This window comes from Brachypodium distachyon, chromosome 3, assembly GCF_000005505.3.
Source record: "Brachypodium distachyon strain Bd21 chromosome 3, Brachypodium_distachyon_v3.0, whole genome shotgun sequence".
Taxonomy (NCBI): domain Eukaryota; kingdom Viridiplantae; phylum Streptophyta; class Magnoliopsida; order Poales; family Poaceae; genus Brachypodium; species Brachypodium distachyon.
The window spans coordinates 12,275,576-12,297,128 of NC_016133.3; the positions used below are offsets into that span (position 1 = coordinate 12,275,576).

General features: G+C 46.1%; 2 protein-coding genes across 3 annotated transcripts; one reads left to right on the forward strand and one right to left on the reverse strand.

The window, feature by feature from the left end:
- Nucleotides 1-5,630: 5,630 nt before the first annotated feature.
- Nucleotides 5,631-11,999, reverse strand: LOC100821818 (polyadenylate-binding protein-interacting protein 11). 2 transcript variants are annotated; one of them, XM_024461786.1, is made up of 10 exons: nt 11,130-11,999; nt 10,888-11,028; nt 7,896-7,931; nt 7,739-7,811; nt 7,554-7,666; nt 7,383-7,442; nt 7,255-7,302; nt 7,075-7,143; nt 6,189-6,250; nt 5,631-6,113 (listed from the first exon to the last, which is right to left on the reverse strand). In XM_024461786.1, exons 1-10 carry the CDS (start codon nt 11,487-11,489, stop codon nt 6,056-6,058), a joined length of 1,020 nt encoding a protein of 339 aa, XP_024317554.1. In that variant the 5' UTR covers nt 11,490-11,999; the 3' UTR covers nt 5,631-6,055. The 2 variants fall into 2 exon arrangements, with proteins under 2 accessions (XP_024317554.1, XP_010234260.1); XM_010235958.3 differs by having other exon boundaries at nt 7,887-7,931.
- A 7,809-nt stretch (nt 12,000-19,808) lies between these two features.
- On the forward strand, nt 19,809-21,292 carry LOC100839013 (60S acidic ribosomal protein P1). Its single transcript, XM_003573255.4, has 4 exons — nt 19,809-19,942; nt 20,037-20,140; nt 20,238-20,361; nt 20,930-21,292. The coding sequence occupies exons 2-4, from the start codon at nt 20,072-20,074 to the stop codon at nt 21,067-21,069; spliced, it is 333 nt and encodes a 110-aa protein (XP_003573303.1). The 5' UTR covers nt 19,809-19,942; nt 20,037-20,071; the 3' UTR covers nt 21,070-21,292.
- The last annotated feature ends 261 nt before the right edge of the window (nt 21,293-21,553 follow it).

Sequence of the window (21,553 nt, forward strand, 5' to 3'; positions counted from 1 at the left end):
AACGGTTTCGATCGCCGTGCACGCGTAAAACTATTCGATATATATGACCTGTCTCTTTTAATTTTATATCATATTGACGATGAAGATGATAGCATGGACTTAATTGGGTACTGCAGTTATGGAACGAAGAAATGTTGATCAAGCTATATATGTCATGTTTGGCAATTGTCACGTTATCATCATGATGCATGGAAATGGCCTGCATGCACGGTTCATCTAGGTCAACGGGTACGTACGTAGGCAGGACAAAAATTGAAATGAAGACCTATCAAGCTAAGCTGCATGCACATATGTCTAGCTTAGCTGCCGATCAAAGTTTAATCATCAGATGCAGAAAATTCAGTAGTGCAGGTAGCAGATCGAGAGGTACATGCAAAGCAAATTAAGCTATATAGCTAGTACAGCAGTAATTAACAACCGACTGATCTTGGCCGTGCACCATATACATGTTGCAGATCGAGATCAAATTAAGGAGTATATATTCTTCCTTCATTATCTAAGAAATCATTACTGCTGCTGACGATCGATGTTGCGTGCGTGCGTGCTTTGTACATCGATCGTTGGATCGTCGTCTGAACACAACTAAAGCTTGAATTACATTATTCATCATATATCTCTGATCAATCTATTCTTTATAAATCAAATGTAGGCAAAGTTGAATTATTAGTACGTACTCGCGTGCAACTATTCAGCTGAAATTAAGGCCTGATCGATCGATCAAGATTAACCCATGGCAGTTGGATATGCAGATGCAGATGCGTGTGGTTAGTGGTGACCGGGAAAAGATTGATGTGTCGGTGGGTTATCTAGTACTACTAGCTAGCTAACCTGGAAATTAAGGTTGATTGACAGATCAATTAGTCGTGTCAGATGGAAATTTCGATCGGAACACGATCGACGACAAATCAAGATTCCTCGGACAAAATGCATATGCTTCAATTGATCCCCACCATATGTGCGCCGGCCGCCAGGTGCCCGCCAAGAACAGCATAGATTCGCAGAGATCGACAGACAGATAGATTGCATTAGGTAGAGAGATCTACCGATCGATCGAGTGAGTGAGAGTCAAAACGGACAAAACAAAGAGAGAGTGAGAGTTAGTGGATAACATCGGTGTCAGTGTCCGATCGATCGATGGAGATAAGATAAAGCTATAGTTTACTTTTAGGAAGAAACAACCAGCCACATGAAGGCCAGCCTAGGCCTCTCACTGAATTTCCAGTAGAGCAAGCCAAGCTAGCTAGTGCGCCTCGTACGCTCGTACAGAATCAATCGATGGATCCCAAGTCAAACGCATGCATGCAAAATATTCCAACTAATCCACGGGACAAACTAGTCGGCCAGGCAGCTTTTCATAACTAATCTGCCTGGGGATATATAGTCAACTATATTCTGTTCCTTTTTCTCCCCCCACCACAAATTGTCTCCTCATGTTTTCTGCAAAGTACTCAGTACTAGTACCAGGAGTATTTACAATCTAGAGTAGTGTCCATGCATTCTATTTACAGCCCTGCCGACTGGCTAGGACGACGTCCAGGTCCAGCGGCCGGCGGTGCAGCCATCGAGGATGGCCCGGCCGATGCGGCCTTCTTCTTCTTCTTCTTCTCCGTCGCCGGCTAGTACTTCCTCCGTGAGAGCGCGGAGCTCGCTGGCGCGCATCCGCACGGCGATCACCCGCCGCTGCTGCTGGCCGCCGAAGACCACCGGCGCCGGACAGTACGGGTGCACCATGGACGACGTCGACGCGCAGCTCCCCATGTATACAAACACACACTTAATTAATTGACCGATGGATCACGATTTGTAGCTGTACGTACTACACAGTACTGCTTTGTACCTGACGCACTTTCACATGTCTAATATATATAAATGGATCGGAGTTAGTATATATGTATACATGGATGGACGGATGGGAAAATGGTGTAAACAAGAAAGAGCAGCAAAAAGAAGAAGAAACACGCCGCACACGCAGAAGCAATGAAACGAGCAAAGCAAGCGCATGAATGAGTGAATGAATGCATGCATGGAGAGTTGGACAAGCGTCAAGACAACCAGGGCTCCATGCTGTGGCATATATATGCCACTATATCAAGCGTGATCTACCGATGGAATTGATAATGGCTGAAGACGGCAAGAAACATACATTATACACTAGTACTAGCTATCTATTTACGGAGAATATTTTCGGAAAAATAAAATAAAATCTATCTATCGATAGATATCCATAGAGATTATCATCCATGCATGTTTCTTTCACTCAACCTAGATCGGTCGGCCACACACCGGATGGATGGATCTGGATGGTTTCCTTGGGCGCGGAGGAACTGGGATTGTTCTTGTGTGCAAGCAACTTGAATGTATGCCTCATTCATTCATTCCGGCCGCCCGGGCTAGCATGCATGACATGTACATGTGACCAGACCATATATACATACATACTAACTGACTGACAAGAAGATTTCAGAGATTTCACACATCAGGAATACCAAATATATACACACGGTTCTGCACTTTTGCTAGCAACTGTCTGAGGCGGGACCTCGAAAATAACTATCTATAGCTGATGCTAACAACTGTCTGATCCGGTCGTTGAGATTGATACAAGCACAAAATTAATGCTGAGAAACAGAAGGCTAGATTATGGCTTGAGAAATAACTATTTCTAAGTCCACACTTCCAAATGAATATGCAAGCTGGTATTTTCTAACCAGCCGGGAGACTCTTTCGCTCGTGCACGTACATATATATACTTGATCTGTCTCGATCGATCATCGAGGCCTTAATCCAATTAACCCGTACGTACGTACTGCAGTGTTAATTAATTAACTGCATGCAAGACGAGAGAGATCGATCGAGAGAGAGTCCGACGACCATCCGTCCATGGATGCGTACGTAAGCCAGCCAGGCCAGCTCGATCTCTGCTATAGCTAGTGTGCTAGGAGGACAACCACGACTGTTTCTGTTTTAAGACAGGTGTCGACGTACTGTGGAGCTAGCTGCACACTTCTTCCTTCTTCCTTCTTCCCTGCATGGCTGGAGCTGGACCATGAGTTGGCTGTCCCTTAATTGGCTGCATTTGTATTAATTGTATATGTAACAGAAACGGCTATATCAGCTGATAGAAATTTGATGCGGGGAACAGTGGAAGCTAGAAGCTCCTGATAGTAGAAATTTATTAGATGTCTATCTATATATTCAAGGAATTGTTTTTGTCACGGCATGACTGATCAGTGGCTCACGCGTCGCCGCGAGGCCTCCGGCCTGTAGATGGATCTTCCCGGTGTTCCGTGCAAACAGCTAGTTGGACAAAAATACACACGTACATATATGTTTCCAGAGCTCGAAACTGGGTTTTAAAATAATAATTCGGCTCACTTAGTATTTGTGTAAGAAGAAACAAAAAACTTGAGCTCAATGTCACTGCAGGTACCAGCTCCTCTACTGTATCACTAGCTTGCCTTCCAAGGGGGGTGCCTGACAAGCGGGACCATGCTTACGTGGCATAAGTCAAACCACCACGTCAACCGGCCAGAGGGGCGCAAACACACTTAGAATCTGCGATGAACAACTTATAAAACTTTTAAGACTCAAACGTGCATTTTCAAAAATTTGGGACTAACTTGACACCTTTACCAAAGAATTAGGACCGCATGTATATTTTACTCTTTATTTAATGGACAGACTACCTTCTAAAAAAGCATGCTGCATGAGAAAAATCGTCAGTGACCCACCTATCGTAGCACCGTATAGGGTGGGCCTGACCACGGGCCGCTCTTCTTGGGCTTAGGCCTGCTAAGAAGCCATGACGTGTGAGGCAGCCACTACAAATAGAGGGCTGGAACAGCCTTCCTTTTTCCTTGTTTGGCCCATCTGGCCCAACTCTACGAAACGATTTCGTGGCCCACAAATACTGAGCACCTAATGAAGGAAGGAACCCTCCGTTTTCTTCCACCTCCAGAGAAAGAATTGGATGGCTTCTTTGCTGCTCCGGTCCGCCGGCCGGCGATCTCTGCCGCAGGGGCCCACTATTCGGCGGCTGTTCACGGATAATCCACGCCTCTTCAGCTCGGATGGTGTCAATACGGTAAAATCCACCTTCCCGCTACTTAGGGTCCGGCTGATCTGAGGAATTAGGCGATTATTAATTCGAACCAAAGTTACTTTTTGATTGCATTTTTAATTGCTAACCACATTTGCCACGTGGTCGAACCAAAGTTACCTAATCCAATAGTTTATCATGAAATAAGGATCAATCAATCAATTATACTCTACCCGTATCTTGTTGTTAGATTAAGTAAAAAAAATATCTGTAAACAGTCTAAGGATCAGTTTTTGGTGTTCTATTGAACTTATTTTGTAATTTATCGTCAAAAAATACACACAAAAAATAAATACTCCTCCGTCCAACAAAGGATGTCTTAACTTTGACTAAATTTGAATGCATCTATACACTAAGTTATGTCTAGATACATTCAAATTTTGATAAACTTGAGATACTTTTTTGTTGGACGGAGGGAATATATATGTTAAAAAACAGAAAAAATAAGCAAAAACTGATTAAAAAGTTGGATTATCATAATCCACCTCAAATATCAAACTCGCTATGAACATGCTATCTCTCATTTTGCCAAATGCATGATAAAATCGACGGTCATCTTGCCGGATCATAGGCGGAGCAATGTGGAGGCCCACGGTGGCGGCCGCCCAGGTCCAAAGAAAAAGACACTACCTCCGTCCCATAATTCTTCTCGTTATTTTAGTTCAAGTTAAAAATAGAAATAAAACAGCCACAAGTATTATGTGACTTCGTTATTTTAGTTCAAGTTAAAAATAAAAATAAAACAGCGACAAGTATCATGTGACGGAGGGAGTAGTTAATTAACATGTACTGATTTGGGTTTAGAGTAGAAAAGGGTTGCGGACAATTGTCCATGAGTAATTTTGTAGATGGAAAAGTATTCAAACGAATACATGCTTCATTGCCATTTTTGTTTTCTTTTATGAGCTCCACCTGGAATGCCTCCTTGCAATTCCTTGGATGGATTCTCAAGCTCCTTGAACACGTGCCTACATTGGATCAACCAAAAGACATGGGACTAAAAATATGTTGACTTTTCTCCAAAAGTTGAGAGGGACCAACAGTATATATTCATCTGTTGTAAAATACTCTCTCCGATCTGAAATATTATATGTATCTAAACGTTTTTAAAATATATATACATTCATATTTAGGCAAATTTGAAACAAGAATTTAAGATCTGAGGAAATATTGCAAAATACTGAGACAACAGCTAAGATGACGAAACTACTCTTAATCCCTAACTAAGATATATACAGCATAAAATAAAATTGCATGCTTGCTTATAATCTGCTTGCCCTCTGGGAAATTGATCGGACAGGAGCGGCCGTTCACTTGTAGAAACAAACACAATCTTAAGACCAACGAGCTTCCGGCGCAAGTCTCTACTCTCTACAGTATCACTAGCTCGCTGTCACAATTTATGTAGTACACACAATAATGTGCAAAAGAAAGTCCCATGAAGACCAAACTCCGATGCTCCAGCAAATACAGTAAAACAACTGGGCATAAAATGGAAATGCATAACTAAAACAAACAGCACAGGGCAACAAAACAAAATGGTCAGAGCAATGCATAACGGCAAGCAAACGCTGATCCATCTTCAGGTAAAGACTTGCTGCAACTTAAGTTTCCAGTAAGTACTACTAGTAGTAGTAGTAGCAAACAACTGAAGAACAAACACAAGTCCACAGAGTTTTCTTTGGCCTTGCTGCTTCTAGCATCAGGCCCGCTTCTAAGAAGCTCTATGTGCAAAAGGTAAACACCGACCATGACGACGCGTTTCTGATTCTTTTCTTTCTCATCTCACCCCCTCCCCGCTCTCCGAGTGTGGATACTTTACCAATGGTACAGTAAAAGGAGGGCGAGCGGATAACTTGGAAGAAGAAAAGACATATATCTTGATTTCTCTTTCACATATGTCGATCTCTCTATATATAAGCAGTGCCCATCGGCACCCTCCTGTACCTACAACACCTAATGCATCAGTGGGCGAGGCGCACGGGGACGCACAGGGGTCTTGGACGGGCTGACCCTGAAAATATATCAGCAAATGTGCCTCGTCATTTCCAGAACTAACAGTTTTGAGTCGGGAGACCACAATTTTTACCTTATTGGCAAGGAACCCAGTATCACGCCGCTGCAGTTGAGAGCGGCAGTAGCACTTTCAGCCTGAAAGTTGAGAAATAAATGAACCTTCAGATACTTACAAAATGAGGGAAAACAACAATATGTTATTAGTCTGCTACGGACTAGCCCCCATTTTGATGACAATGCTGTTATAGAAAAGGGGAAATCATATATGAACTACATTTCCAAGATACCCCAAATCTTAGGTACCACTTCAGGTTCAAAGACATTATACTAATACATCCACCTAAATTGACGTGCAATTCTAGGGATCAGAAAATCATATCATAACTCACAGGTACCAACCAACCCAAGGTGTGTGTTTCATCAACTGAGTGTTGGTCAGCAACTACTAATATAGTACTAGAGTAGACAAAAAGGAGAACAGCAACAAGAAAGGTTTTCTTTCAGAAAACAAATACCCCACAGTCCAACTAAAGTTTATACTTAAACATGACTGGTTCATAGCTGTTCTCGGCCTGATTAATCTAGGTGATTGGACATAAAACTAACACAAATATAAGAGCACTTCATGCCAATTTCTGGTTCAATTAGTTTCTTTCATCAAGGCTCAATCATATTTACAGCAAACGGGTCAGCAATAAAATCCGGTGGTACATGTTGTACTATGTGAACAACACAGGAAACCCTGATTTCAAGCAAACGCACGTCATGCTATGAATGTCCACAATATGATATGATTCCTGAGAGACACTTTAGCATTTAAGGATTGGATATTCTCACCCACTGCCACTAGTAATAGTAAGAAAACAAGATACATGCAGTATATTGCAATAATTTTGGAAAAAATGCTTTCTGAAACAAACAAAAAATAAGAAAATGTGAAACGGACAAGGCATTCTAACCATAACAAACTCCACAAAAGCAATGCGAGTATTGTGCTGGTAGTCCCCGAGCAACCTCAGCCGATAGACCTGCAACGGAAATATTACAATGAAAGAATGAACAAGTTGCTGCTTGAACTGCATTTCAATGCAGTTGCACTTATAATAGGGAAAGGAAGTTTGAATTAACGAATGACCAACCTCTCCACATATTGATTCAAAGAACAATTTCACATCTGCCTGAGAGACCTGCACCAAGTGCATCAATAAAACAGAAATGTTGGGGTAATGAGTATGGATATACAGAGTGCAATGGTAAGATAGCAAACCTTCCTGTCAATGTTTGTGCAATAAATAGTCCTCGCACACATCTCACGCTCATCATCAGACTGCAGATCAAACAAAATGGGTTAACTTTTAGACATTAGTTGTACATCCACTGAAATAAGCATGAGCAATGAAAATTAGATATGCGTGTGTGTTCCAGAAATTTGGTTTACCCTGGGAAGAAATGTTGGATTGACAGGAGCAATGGCAGTTTTCGAAGGAAGAACCCTGACAGGGTAATACCCAAGCACAGTTCCTGACAGAGTTAGAGCAGCTCTTGCACCCTCTGCAACATGGCAGTTTATTAACCAATGGACAAATCGACCTACGCATCTTTAATTATTACTGCACCACTTACCCTCATCAGTAAACTCTATGAAAGCAAAGCGAAGAACTGAATTTGGATCCCCACACATGCGGCAGTCCACAACCTTTAGAAAGACAAAATTGACATTATCCAAGCTGGTCTCAAACAATAAATGTAAACTAAAAACAAAAGGATATACCTGCCCTACGTTGATAAATAGTGCTGCCAGTTGCTCTTCGGTGACCTAAATAACAAGAAACATATGATCAATTAAACCTACATATAACGGCCGGTGTGCAACCTGATATTAAGAGACCTGAAGTTTTTTTTATACAACAGTGTGGGTAAATAATAAACTGCAAATGTAGCAGCAATATGGAACTCAACAGGCTCCATCAGTTAGGTGTAAAAAACTTTATCAAATACAAAGCTCCACAGTAGCCAATTGACAAATAAATAACTGCTAAAGGTCCGTCATATACACACAGCATTACACCTCTCTCCTACGAACCAACATAACATTACGGACACGTGAGAAAAGAAAAAAAATGCAAAAAACTACTGAAAGAACAGCATGGGGGAATAGACAGTAGAGGAAACATCCTCTCTGAAAAGAGAGTCAGATGCACGACTCTTCAAAGGAAAATAGTGAAGACGTATAAGATATATATAACACGGAATTTTTTCTCCCACAGAACTCTTTAAGGACCTCTTCACTCTCATAGCACTCCCCAAAACTAGCTTGCTAAAATATCAATACTCATATCATTATGGCTCATCGATTACAAGATGAACTACTAAAGCAACTCGCTGCCTACTAGAAACTAAGACCAAAGACGGATTATGAGCGAAGTGGTCCTTAAAGAGTGCTCCAGGTTCATATCAGGAACGAAACCAGGCAAGCCCTATTAGTGAGATTGCCATTTTATCAAATGAGACAAAAAATGAGAAAGTGTAAACTTCTCAAATGAGACCTTTATGTAAAACAATGTACGTGCAATGCGCGTGCCAACTAATGCATAAACATGGTGCTAATATTGTTCTTAAATATACTTATTCTAGAGAAAAGGTTCGCAATCTAATTGACATTGATCACCATGCACTAGAATAAATGAGCTCACAGGTAAACAGTATCAGATACATAAAAGTTTAAACCTTTCAGAGTGAAAACCACAATCAAGTATTCCCATGTTTGTTTTCAATACACAAATATAAGAAGCATCATGGCAAGCTATGATTTTAAGCATAGACATCAATAAGAATAAGACTTTCTTTTCAGAAAGCAATTAGAATAGCATACCAGAACCCTTAAGACCAAGCAAGAGTACTAAATGTGGCCAATTCACATATCAGTACTGCACGTGACCGAATAAGTCAACAACCATGTATAAGGATCTATTAAAAGCATGAAGTAAACATGCATGCACGTTACAGGAACTTGTAAATCAGAGCCTATCTGTGTTCCCCCAAATAGAGAACCTGCATGCATTTACTCAGATCATTCTTTGAAAAATGCAGGAATCCATAGGCCAGAGACATCTAAATTTGTATCAAGCAGACTAAAATTGAGCATGGTTTGAATATTTACTGTTCCTTCCTATGATAACTCGTTAAAAGCAACATGAAAGCCAAGATCATATAAATATGACACTTCCAGCAATACAATACCCAGGTTAGGCGTTTCAAAGGAGAAAGGAATTCACTGCTCAGGGCTCATAAAGACGACACTTCCGGGAATGAATCTAATTGACATTGATCACCATGCACTAGAATAAATGAGCTCACAAGTAAACAGTATCAGACACCTAAAAGTTTAAAACTTTCAGACTGCAAACCACAATCAAGTATTCCATGTTGGTTCTCAATACACAGATATAAGAAGCATCACGACAAGCTATGATTTTACGCATAGAAATCAGTAAAAATAAAACTTTCTTTTCAGAAAGCAATTGGAATAGCATACCAGAACCCTGAAGACCAAGCAAGAGTACTAAATGTGGCCAATTCATGTATCCGTACTGCACGTGACCGAATCAGTCGACAACCATGTACAAGGATCTATTAAAAGCATGAAGTAACAATGCATGCCCGTTACAGAAACTTGTAAATCAGGGCCTATCTGTGTTCCACCAAATAGATAATCTGCATGCATTTACTCTCAGATCTAGCATTCTTTAAAAAATGCAGGAATCCGTAGGCCAGAGACATCTGAAATTTGACTATTTACTGTTCCTTCCTATGATAGCTCCATAAAAGGAACGTGAAAGCCAAGATCATATAAATATGACAGTTCCAGCAATACACTACCCAGGTCAGGCCTTTCAAAGGAGAAAGGAATTCACTGCTCAGGGCTCATAGAGATGACACTTCCGGGAATGAACTACCTAGGTCTTTCATAAAAAAGGAATCCCCTGCCTACTAGATGAACTACTATCTACTAAAGGAACATGAAAGCAGGGCTCATAAACAAGATACTTCCACCCTGCAAAAAAAAAAAAAACAAGATACTTCCAGGAATACACTGCTTTAGTGCCTTACTAAAAATGATGGGGTTTTTTACTGTACCAGTGACACGCATCCTAATCCAACAAGAAATCTAATGACAAACCGATAAAGATGGTGGTTTGCATCAAAGCAGCCAGGCATGCCAAGAATAGAGGTGCAGGCTATGTGAAGAAAGCCATGGGAATAACAACCCGGCCCCAGATGGGATAAGAAGACAGTAAATGAGTAGTACATGTTAGCTGCACCTCACCCAGGCACATAAACGGAAAACCAGTCATGCTACTTTCTAGATTCCATACAAAATTGAACACCAAAGAACTGCAAGGCATACTACAGTGAGAAAGTGGCATCCAAATCTATGAAAGCAAGGAAAGGATGAGCAAAAGTAGCAACATGGTAGCGTATCTCCCTCAACCCCATCCCACCCATGATCTCAGGCAGTCACGCTCTCACTTCAAGTCTCCTCATCCTGATATGGTTTTGTTCCCGCTGAACAGCACGCGCGCGTGCCGAGACAGAAGTCGCAGCGCAGAACCTGAAATCTAACGGAATAATCACGAGGAACAAGTAGTATACCAGTAACGGAATGGAATCGAAACCGATCGATCGGTAGGTGAATAAACTCCTAGCATGTCGGATTTATCCTGGCCTACGAAGGTGGGTGCAGGGGGATGGAGATCCGTGAGCTGACCGACCTGATGATCGATGTCGGAGACGTAGACGGTCCGGCGGATCACCTCGTCGCGCTGCGCCTGGCTGGTGCGGCTGTTGACCCGCCGCTTGCCGCCTTGGGGGTACCCGCCGGGGCCGGCGCCGGCGTACCCGCCAAACTTCTTCTGCGCACGGGAACGAGAAGGAGCGAGCAGATCAGACGAAAGCCCGGCGGTGAGAAAAACAGAGGAATCTCGCAACCGGAAAGGTGGAGAAAGCCGCTTACCCTGCCGCGTCCGTCGGCGGGGGCGGCGGGGAAACCGACGACCCCGCGGTGTGCGGCCGGCGAGGCGACGAAGCCGCCTCTCCCGCCGCCGGCGCTGGGATTGGGGTAGTACCCTGCCGCGGCGGCGTAACCGGCGGCGGTGGGGTGCGGGGCGGTGGCGAGGGAGGGCGGGACGAACTCCTCGGCCATGGGGTTGAGCTTGGAGAGGAGCTCCTCCAGATCCCGCATCTCGCGCTCCCCTGCGTCCCCGCCACCGCCCGCCTCCGACCCCGCCGCGACGCCATGGCCGTCAGAGCCGGCAGCCGGCGCTGCTGCGGCGGCGACGGCGGCGGCGGCGGCGGAGGTCTCGACTACGGCCATCCCAAAATCGAACCGGACCGAAGGAGGAGGAAGAAGAATTCGGGGGTCGGTGAGGTTCTGCTAAGAAGGTGAGAGAGAGACGCCCGGCGGTGGTGTTGGCGTGGGTTATATATAGACTAGTAGGCTGGGTGCGGATGGCTGGTTGGCTGGATCGAATCCTCGATTGATTCCCCGGCGGATCGGGGCGGAGGGGACAGAGATGAACGGCGGGGGTGGTTGGTCGGCCGGCGCAGGGAATCGAGATCGATCAGGCTCAGGGGACAGCAGCCGACCGGCGGCAGAAGCACAGCAGAAGCAGAGGACAGCAGGGGAGGGAAGATGCCCGCCGGCAGGCAGAGAGAGAGAGCCTCTGCCTCTCTCTCTTGGTTGTTACTCGGTTCTCTCTCTCGCTGCTGCCTTTTTCGCTTTGCCTTTTCGGGAGAGAAGAAAGAGAGAGAGAGAGAGTGAGAGAGGAGGGAGGAGGAAGGAGGAGACTTCTTGGCCTGGCTGCTGCTCCGGTACGGTGGCCGCATTTTTTCTTTCTTCTTTCTCGGCCCCCCGTATTACCCGCCGGGGGCTGCGTTTTCGCGGGGAACACCTCGCAATGGTACGGAATTACGGACGGGGTTCAACGACGAGGGTGCTTTTACAAATAAATATACTCCGTGGTGGGATTTACCATTGAGTACTCGGTCGTTTTCTTCGCTTCCTACTGGAAAATCCCATCCTTTTATTCCCTCCCAAAACTGATTCTGTATTTTTCTTCAGAAAAAAGAAAGCTTTTTGATTTTGGTTTGATATTATTTCCAAAGATAAATAGTTTGACGATTTTCGGCAATTTTTCGTATTAATTGAGCCAGTACAGCAACCTCGCCGGAGCCAGGAGAACACCACCTGGGCAACCCGCTCCCATCCGCGTGGATGCCATATGTGTACCCAACTCCTCGTCCTCCACATGCCAAAACAAAGACCGCATACGTAGCAGCATGTGTTGAACCTGTATAAAAAATTGCATACAACGTTGAACAAATAATTGATTTAGGTTCGAAGATGCAGTTTACCCGAGGACGATCGTTCGACATCTGACGCTTACCGGGATACTTAAAACATGTTTTCTCTAGGTAGATGCATGTGTGTGCTACCTAGATCATGGACACCGAAAAGGTTGAAGCGCCGAGGCCTTGTAACCAAACACGGTACCATCGATCATCGTAAATTTAGACGCATCATCATGCGTAAAAAAAAAAGTGTCATAATGTATGTTATTGCCGAGTCCTTATCTCTTTCTTCTTTTTTTGCGAATACCGGCGAGTTTTGGTCCATCTTGTTCAGATTTCCAACATCCCCCCACACACCCCCAAACGCATTTCTTTCCAAGGAAAAGAAGGTCATGGATGCAAAATCAAGAGAGTTGTGTAAGTAAACAAAAAAGAATAAGAAGAAGAGGAAGGTTCCCTCTCACAGGCACAGGCAGCAGCATCTGCAGGCCTCATCCTTTTTGCTGCTAGTTCCTTTGTTTGCGTCCCAAGGGAGCTGACCTGCAGTCCGCACACGTATACCTATGCCTCAACATCCGGCAGCGGTACACGGCCAGATTCATACACCAGCAGCAGCGCACACGTGTCCTCTCCTCAGCCAGCGAGGGCCCGCGAGGCAGGCTCACACCATCACGCCACGTCGGCGGCAGGGACTCGTGGAAGCTAAACTGCTTGTAGGCTCACACCATCACACCATCACCCGAAGCAGCAGTATTTCGAACTTTTGAAAAATGTACACGTTCCAAAATGCTGGGCAGGTACATAACTTATCTACCAAGAAGAACGAAAAAGAAGAAGATAAGTGCTTGGATATCTGTTTAGTGATTAGCGTTAGGAAAACAGTATACAACAGTGTTTATCTCCGGCCGTTGCGTTGCGTGCAGGCGATCGTCAGAGGATGGGGGTTGGGCAGGGCGCAGAGCAGACCAAAAGCTGGGGGCCGTTTCGTACTGTGCTGCTTCTTTTTTGCTTATCTCGTTCTCCCTTTTTTTTTCCCATGTCCTTTTTTTCTCCCTTGGCCGTGTCAGCGAAGGACAAGCACTCGAGATGGTGCCGTCACGCACGAACTGAACTGCTGCTGCCAGTAAATTTTCTGCGTGTGTTGTGTGCGAGACGGTTTGGCGCATTGCATGGCGAGGGAGAAGAATATCCGTCCATCAGTTCCCAATGGAGCTAGCATGAATTTGGAACATGAAGCGTTGCGTTCAGTTGCCTTGTTTCTTCAGACCCGTCGTCTGTCCGTGCCGTGCCGCCCGTGACAGACAGCTGCTAGTATACTGAATAAAAATACCGGTGCACGCGTGGTTGGGCGCTGGCTGTGGGGTCTTCTGCGCGCGAACCGGGAGAAAGTAAAACCCCCAACCCGGACAGTTGGACAGATCGCGATGTCGCATAGTCCAAGAAGAGGAACGAGAAGAAGAAGAGGTCGTCAGGCAGACTAGAGACTGCTAAGCTGGCCCATGGCACAATTGCTGAATTGCATCGTGCTCGAACTAGCCGGGCCGAGTCCACCATTGGAATTGTTGGCATGGAGGGAAAAAAGACTCCGGGTTTTGGGAAATCGGCCCGGGCTTTTCATGTCGCTTTTTTTTTCCAGAGGGTGACGTCACGAGCTAATTGAGCGGCTCTGTACAAGGAAAATGGGATGGCCCGGGCTCGAACCGGTAGCTGCTTGTAAAAAGTGTTGTGTGACCGTGTGTGTGGTAATACTGGTATATGCAGAGGGCTGGGCTTCTAGAATCTGGATTTATCTTTTATGCAATTTGTTGCATACCGCTCGGCTGTTTGCCTCCTCGTTTCTTCAGACCTCTCGTCTGTCCCTGCCCTCTTTCACAGCGCCTCTTTACTTTAACCCCGGTCAAGCAGTGTTTTTTTTTGTGAGGTCAAGCAGATCAAACTACTCCCCTACGCGGCTACGCATCGCAAAAGGCTTACTTGCTTACAGTTGTTTCATCGTGGGCTGCTCGAACTAAGCCCGGCCCACTTGACTTGCAGAGGCCCAACTAGTTGCTTTGCAGTTGCTTCGTTTTGCGGCCCGCCAGAAGCATAGCAACTTCCGCCTGGGCTTTAATTTTTCCTGAAGTGCAGCGACCTTCCCTTGCTCTCACAAAATAACACAGGCTATCTGGCCGGCCGAGCCCAGCGCCAACTGCCCCGCCCCATCTGCTCTAGTGCTGTTGAGACTGTCGTTTATGGAAGAAAAAACAAACGGGTGTTTCCCACTTGACTCCTATTAAAATAAAATAAAAAAATAAATTTCAAGGAACCACGGCTTTTGAGGTCAGCTTTTCACGTAACCACATTTTGATAAACAGCTCGATGGATTCCTGCGGTGATGCGCCGACCTGCTGCACGGAGGGCAGCCGTCCAGTCGCCTCCTCCCCCGCTCCCTCTCACGTACCAGGCTTCTGACGACCCTCTCTACAGTGGGTACAGGGAAGCCGTGGAGGCACAGGCACAAGAGGTACCCTGGTCTGTTCTTCTTGGTCAAGGTTGCATGTAACTCTTCTAGGAGGAATTTCCTTTGTTCTTAATTTTCTGTTGATTGCAGCTAGGATTTGCTATCTGGGAGCCGGACCATACAAGAAGAACCCATGGGTGAGCTACACCAAAGTCGGCAGCGCGCTGCGGCACTGCTCGTTCGCAGTGATGGCGCTGCACGGGTGCATCCCGTCGGAGATCCAGGCGCTGCCGGAGAGCCACAAGGTACGTGGGCCCCGAGCTCCACATGGTGCGGAAGGAGGGCGCCAAGGTGCTGCGGGAGCTCGGGCAGCGTGTCCGGACCATGACGCGGCTGGCCTCCCCCAACGTCCTAGCCGAGGTCCACCACACGCGGTCGAGCAGCTGCAACGGACCGCTGGGGGCGAGGCCGGCCACCCCCGGCAGCGGCATGGCGGCCATGCCGCCGAAGGGGACAAAGACAACGATCCCGTCTCCGGAGCATGCATTCGTCGTGAACATCGGCGCGGACGGCGTCTTGGCATCGAGCTCGTCCGTGCCCGGTTCAACTCTTCGGCTTCGGCGTCAGCGGACACCGGGGCGTTCAAGCCGCAGGCGTCGTGGCCGGCCCGGCTGCCGCCGTTCCAGCAGGGCCGGATCTGCCCCGCCGCCGCCATCATCCTCTTCCTCGTGCCGGCGCGCACGCCGCGAGCTCCCCTCTGCGCCTTGCCGTGGCTCGGGGTGCCGCGACGCCATCCTCTTCCTCAAGCCCGACGACCGCCGCCGTCGTGAGCTTCTTCGCCGTACTGCTTCTCCATCACCGCGCGTGCCTCCAGCAGGAATCCTCTTGAGCAGTCCCCCGCATCTAGTTTGGAGGAGGAGGAGATGAAGGGGAGCAGGGGCAGCCGGAGAAGAGGAAGAAGAAGGGGGAGAAAATAAATGTGAAAATATGTGGGGGCTAAATGCATAAATGTGATGGACCTGACAGTGGGCCCCACCTGTAAGGAAAAGTGTCAAATGCGCTTAAACATCGGTTTTGGATAAACTGAGAAGATTAGTCGAAAGAAGTGTGGTTCTGCGAGAAAATTATCGAAAAGTGTGGTTCTGTGAGAAGCATGTCTGAATAATTGTGGTGCCTTCAAATTTACTAAATTTTAAGAAGTACTGCCTCCATTTCTAACTAGTCGTTGCTAAAACAAAGTTAAAATATCTTACACGGAGACAATACTATTGTACGCATGAAAAATATTGGATATGTTCATCCGACATGGATCTCACTTATAAAAATCTGATGATGTAGAAATTCAACTAGTATTGGCGTCATGTTTCAAATGCCAGTATTGTTGACAATGCCCGGTAGCTACGACCAATCAGAAACATCTTTTATTTGCATTGCAAAACATAGAGTTACCAAAAGATGTCATTTCACAACACCACACTTTTTGAGGTAGTTCCAATACCGTCCGCAAAACCACAATTTTTGTGTCAAACCGTTTCATTTAACCCGAAACTGCTTATGTTTGGTGGTTTTCCCGAGTGCTGACGGTGGGTCAACCCGATCTGTTACCCGGCCCCTCAATCCATCGATCTCCTAGCCTGAAGCCGTCCATAGCGGACTGAGAGCCCCGGCCAAGGTACTGGTTCCAGGGGCGGAGGGCCGCAGTCGCCGCCCCTGGCACCTCCTTCTCGGACGTCTCGACCCCCCTCCGTCTGCCCACAGATCTCCAGGCGGCTCTCCCTGCCCGCCACGGCGCCCCCCGCCGTCTCCCCGCCCGCCGCTCCGCTCCGTCCCCGTCACGGCGACCAAGCCGGTTGCTCTCTATGCAGCTCCTCCTGTGCAGAAGGACGTCGACGTCGTCCTCCCGCCGGTGTCGGAGAAGACCGTCGTGTTGCCGCACGGCAGCAGCGAGGCCGCCTGAGACAAAGAACACGAGGCGTCGCATGCTCGGAAGGATGCTGTCACGCTAGGGGTGTGTGTGGGGTGGAATATTTGGAAAGAAAGAACAGAATCGCAGGATCTTCCAGGGCAAGGAGGCGACGGTTTTGGCAGTGAAGCACCTGATTGATGGAGTTCCTCGTCGCCGCTGAAAATTCTTAGTTTTGGTTGATGTACAGCCGATCTGATCCCTTGAGAATCAGATCTTCTTTTTCTTTTTCTTGGCTGTTGCTGTATGGTGAGCAAGGCCAGCACCGGCGCCGCCGCCTCCTCTGGCTCCGATCCCGGGCACTAACGGGTCGGGTAAGGGTTGCAGCGGGCGTCTCGCCTGACATGTGGACCCCACGATCAGTATCCGGGCAAAACCAATAAACATAAGCTAAGCGGTTTCGGGTTAGGTGAGACGGTTTGACACAAAAACTATGGTTTTGCGGACGGTATTGCGTTAACTGTGGCTCCCCGACAGAGCTGTCCCAAAAAGTGTGGTTCTGTGAAATTTACTACTTTCTTCAAAAAAAATAGACATGGACTTCCACATGCTTCGGGACTACCATTACGTTTTTTTAGATGGGTTCGGTACTATTTTTTTTGAGTGGTTGTTCGGTACTATTTTTGACTTTTTGTCCTAAACTAGCTGAAATGCCCGTACGTTGCAACGGAACAACAAAATAAAATGATACATTCAAAAACATGCATCAAAACCTCCCTTTGCTCTTCTTTAACGATCACCAAATATCCCTTTAAAAAAGGTTTCTTCCGAAGATTGTGTCTCTATACTCTAGTCTCTCAAAATAGAACAATACATTTCTTTTGAAAATTATATAACATCACCCGGTCAAAGAAGTTTTGAGACGGAATCACTTAATTTTTTTAGTTCTCTCCACTATCTTGCTTCAGCCGTTAAAACAAAGAGTTAGAAGGACATTTATGTTTTTGCGGCTGGATGTTCGTTTATGAGTATAGACATTTGATTATTTTGTTGAGTATGACTATTCTGATTTTCTTGGTTTTCGGAAGGAGCTTATCAATATTAGATTAAATGAAGCCTAATTAATAAACTGGCAGTGCACGTGTATTTTTTCTTCCAATTATTTGTTCGAGTTGTTCGGTGGATCTGGCTTTTGGGCAGTTCAGACGACTTGAAGTCGTTGGCGTCTCGGCTATCTGTCCGCTCGTAGTCCTTTCTCTGCGTGACGGTTAGAATTCGTCTTATATGGCCAGTAAGTATTAAATGTGGCAACTCGCCCGCGGATATCTGACCCAAGTGGGTAGAATGTGGGTCGACGTTTACGCCCATGGGTATACCCGATGGATCGCCCGATTAGTCATGGATAGGGTATGGGTGTAAGTTTATACTCCGGATGGCAACGGGGACCAAACCCGCTGGGTAGTGGCTGCCCAAACCTATCCCCACGATCCTGAACCCAAACCCGTCCCCGTCCCCGATCACGGGTTTGAGATTTTTCCCCGCCCCGTCCCCGTCGGGGAACCCGAACCCGCCAGGTAACATATATACACAGGAGAGCTAAAATAGCAGCAACATGACAACATCGCTTAATAAGACGGCAGCATAAAGTTCTCACAAAATAGAGGATCTCATACAAGTTCACACAAAATAGATGATATCATACAAGTTCACACAAACACGCATACAGACATAAGCATATAAGATGAAAACAACATAACTTGGTCCAAACATATAAGTTGACAACAACACAACTTGGTCCAAACATACAATCTGACAGTATATGTGGGGGGTTGGATAGATATATGGGCTGTGTTGGGTCATTTTAATGGGCTATTGGAATTGCAGGTTTCACGGGTACCGAGTTTGGGGACTGCCGGACCGGGTCTCAACCCGTGAAACCCGCTGGGTTTCACTTTTGACCCATGAGCAAATCCGCGGGGATTGAATTTGACCCAAGCCCGTCCCCTAATGGAGTAAAAACCCACGGGTTTTCGGGTTTCGGGGCTCTATTGCCATCTTTGGTTTATACCCATGGATACCCGATGGGTCGCCCAGATAATATTTTAATCAACTAAATATTATTTTTATTACAGATTCTTTGATTTTTTTAGCGAAATGTGGACGCTTTGATGCAATAAGGATTAACGGATGAACCTTGTTGTAAAAAAATAAAATAAAGACGAAGTGCAAAATTGGCCCAGTAGTCCTGACTTGATGACCCATCAACTTGGCCTGTTTGGCCATCTCTCTCGCTCCGTCAGGCTCACAGAAGAAAGGTATCGAGCCGCTTTCTCCCATCTCCAATTCTACACTCGGCCATCATCTCTCGTTCTCTCTACTAAGCCCTAGGAGCCGTCACCATTCTCTCTCGCAGTCTGTCTCATCAGCTTTTTCTAACAATTTTCCATCTCCTCGTGTAATTTAGCCCTAGGAGGATACGGTCATGGCTGGGAAACGGAAGAGGGGACCAGCCGTGGCTTCGATTCCTTGCCCGATTGGGTCTCATCTTCCGACTCCCGTAGTGTTTCGGTGGAGTGATCTTTTCTTGTCAGATTCAGAGTTGTTGCGCGACTCTCGTAACGATCCCACTGGCAATGGATTCCCTCGCGGAGTTCTAGTCCAATTCGGTGCAGTTAACGGGCCAGCCAACTTAGTAGGCCTAATATACATGCAATTTTGGGAGCCCACAATTTTTTTGGAAAGTTTGATAGACGGTGAAGGAAACGGTCCGTATTTTTTAGATGGGCCCATAATTTTTTTGAAAAATTTGACGGACGACGGTGAAGAAAACGATTCGTACTTTTTAATAGGTATATATAGATACTGGGATATTGGAGGATCTGAATCACGGTCCATCATCCTCACGACGAACATTAAGCCCAATAGTCTTTTTTTTTTAGAAGCCCAATAGTCATGTTCCACAGACAGGACGCATAATCGAAAATCCCACATAAGGCGGCCCACCCCGAGCCGGCCCAAAAATGCTACCTCGAAACCCTAGTGGTCGCCCCCAAACCCACCTATAAATTCCCACCCGACGCCGCCTCCCCCCAAACCCTAGAAGTCCCCTGCCTCCTGCGCCTCCACTCTTCAGGTAAAGCCGCCGCCGCCGCCTCCTCCTTCCTGTTCTTCGTCTCCTCCCGCTCTCCAGTCTCATCTCGTTGTTCGTTTCGTGTCGATCCCCGCAGAGATCTCGATCCGCAGTTGTGAGAAGCCCGCCACCATGTCGTCCAGCGAGGTCGCCTGCACCCTTGCCGCCCTCATCCTCCACGACGACAACATCCCCATCACCGTAAGCTCTTCCTTCTCTTCGCCTCCCGTCTTCGCGCTTCATCCGTCGGTTTGTCGGTTGGTTTTGTTGCCTGAGCTTTGGTTTGGTTTGTTGGCAGGCCGAGAAGATCGCGACCGTGGTCAAGGCTTCCGGCATCAAGGTCGAGGCCTACTGGCCGGCGCTCTTCGCCAAGCTTCTGGAGAAGCGCAGCGTCGACGACCTGATCCTCTCCGTCGGATCTGGTATACCTCCCATTACTCTACGTCCTCCCGCCTCGATGCGTATATTATTCTCTTCATTGCTTTTATTTGCGTTGTTAGTTGAACACATCATAGGGAAGAATCTATCTCGCTAGTTACTCAAGTCTGTGTACATCACGATTATTGTCCGAATGGTGTCACATGATGTTGAGTAGAGCCAGAGCACTTAGTTTTAGTCCTGCGATGTTGTACTGTGGGTGTAGATCGGTAGCATTTGTGCCTTCCGATTCACATATTATGGAGTTATTGTACAACAGGCCAGTTTAGCTATGCAGTATGAGAATGTGTTAAATTTAGTACTCTAATGTGAAATCAGTGTCTTGTATTGCAATGTTGTCATGTAAAAGCTGATAACTTGATGAATTTAATAATGTCATGTCTGTTAAACCTCAGTGCAATCTATAATAATTTAACTGCTGCTATTTAGAATCATGTACGTGCAATTATTTAGTTCATTGGAACATATGATGTTATGTACATTGAAATTTAGTTTATCACTAGCCCGAATTTCATCATGTACTTACGTGCCCTGCCATTTTGTTGTATTCAGGTGGAGGCGGTGCTCCTGCTGCTGCCGCCGCTGCCCCAGCTGCTGGTGGTGCTGCTGCCGCAGAGGAGAAAAAGGAAGAGAAGAAGGAAGAGGCCAAGGAGGAGTCTGATGATGACATGGGCTTCAGCTTGTTCGACTAAGCAGTCCTGAGCCCCATTTACTTAGTGAAATCGCCTATGCTTGCCAAGATTATCTTATGTTATGCCTTCTAGCAACAAGTACAAGTTTTGAGGTTTTGATGTGACTGTTGATGTTGATTTAGTATCTGCGCAGCGAGTACTGTGAACCTCTCTGGATGTTTCTATTAGAATGAAACTGTTTCTACATTCTATTTCTACTTGTTTGTGAAGCCCGTTTTATTAATTGTTTGAGCAATTTTGTGTTCGGCACCTTATAATGCTAATTGGCTTATGGTGTTGAACTTGCGAGCTAATGTTGCGTTAGATGGAAAGTACTCTTCTCAGAAGACAAGAGTATATCAAAAGGGATTCCTATGATTCCAATGAAGAAAGTAAAAGGCAGTAATATAAGAAGAGGAAATAACATCTTCCGACCCATATTTGAACAAATTTGAGTAATGTAATATTGGACAGAGGGAATAGTACTCTTGGTGGAAGAACTATT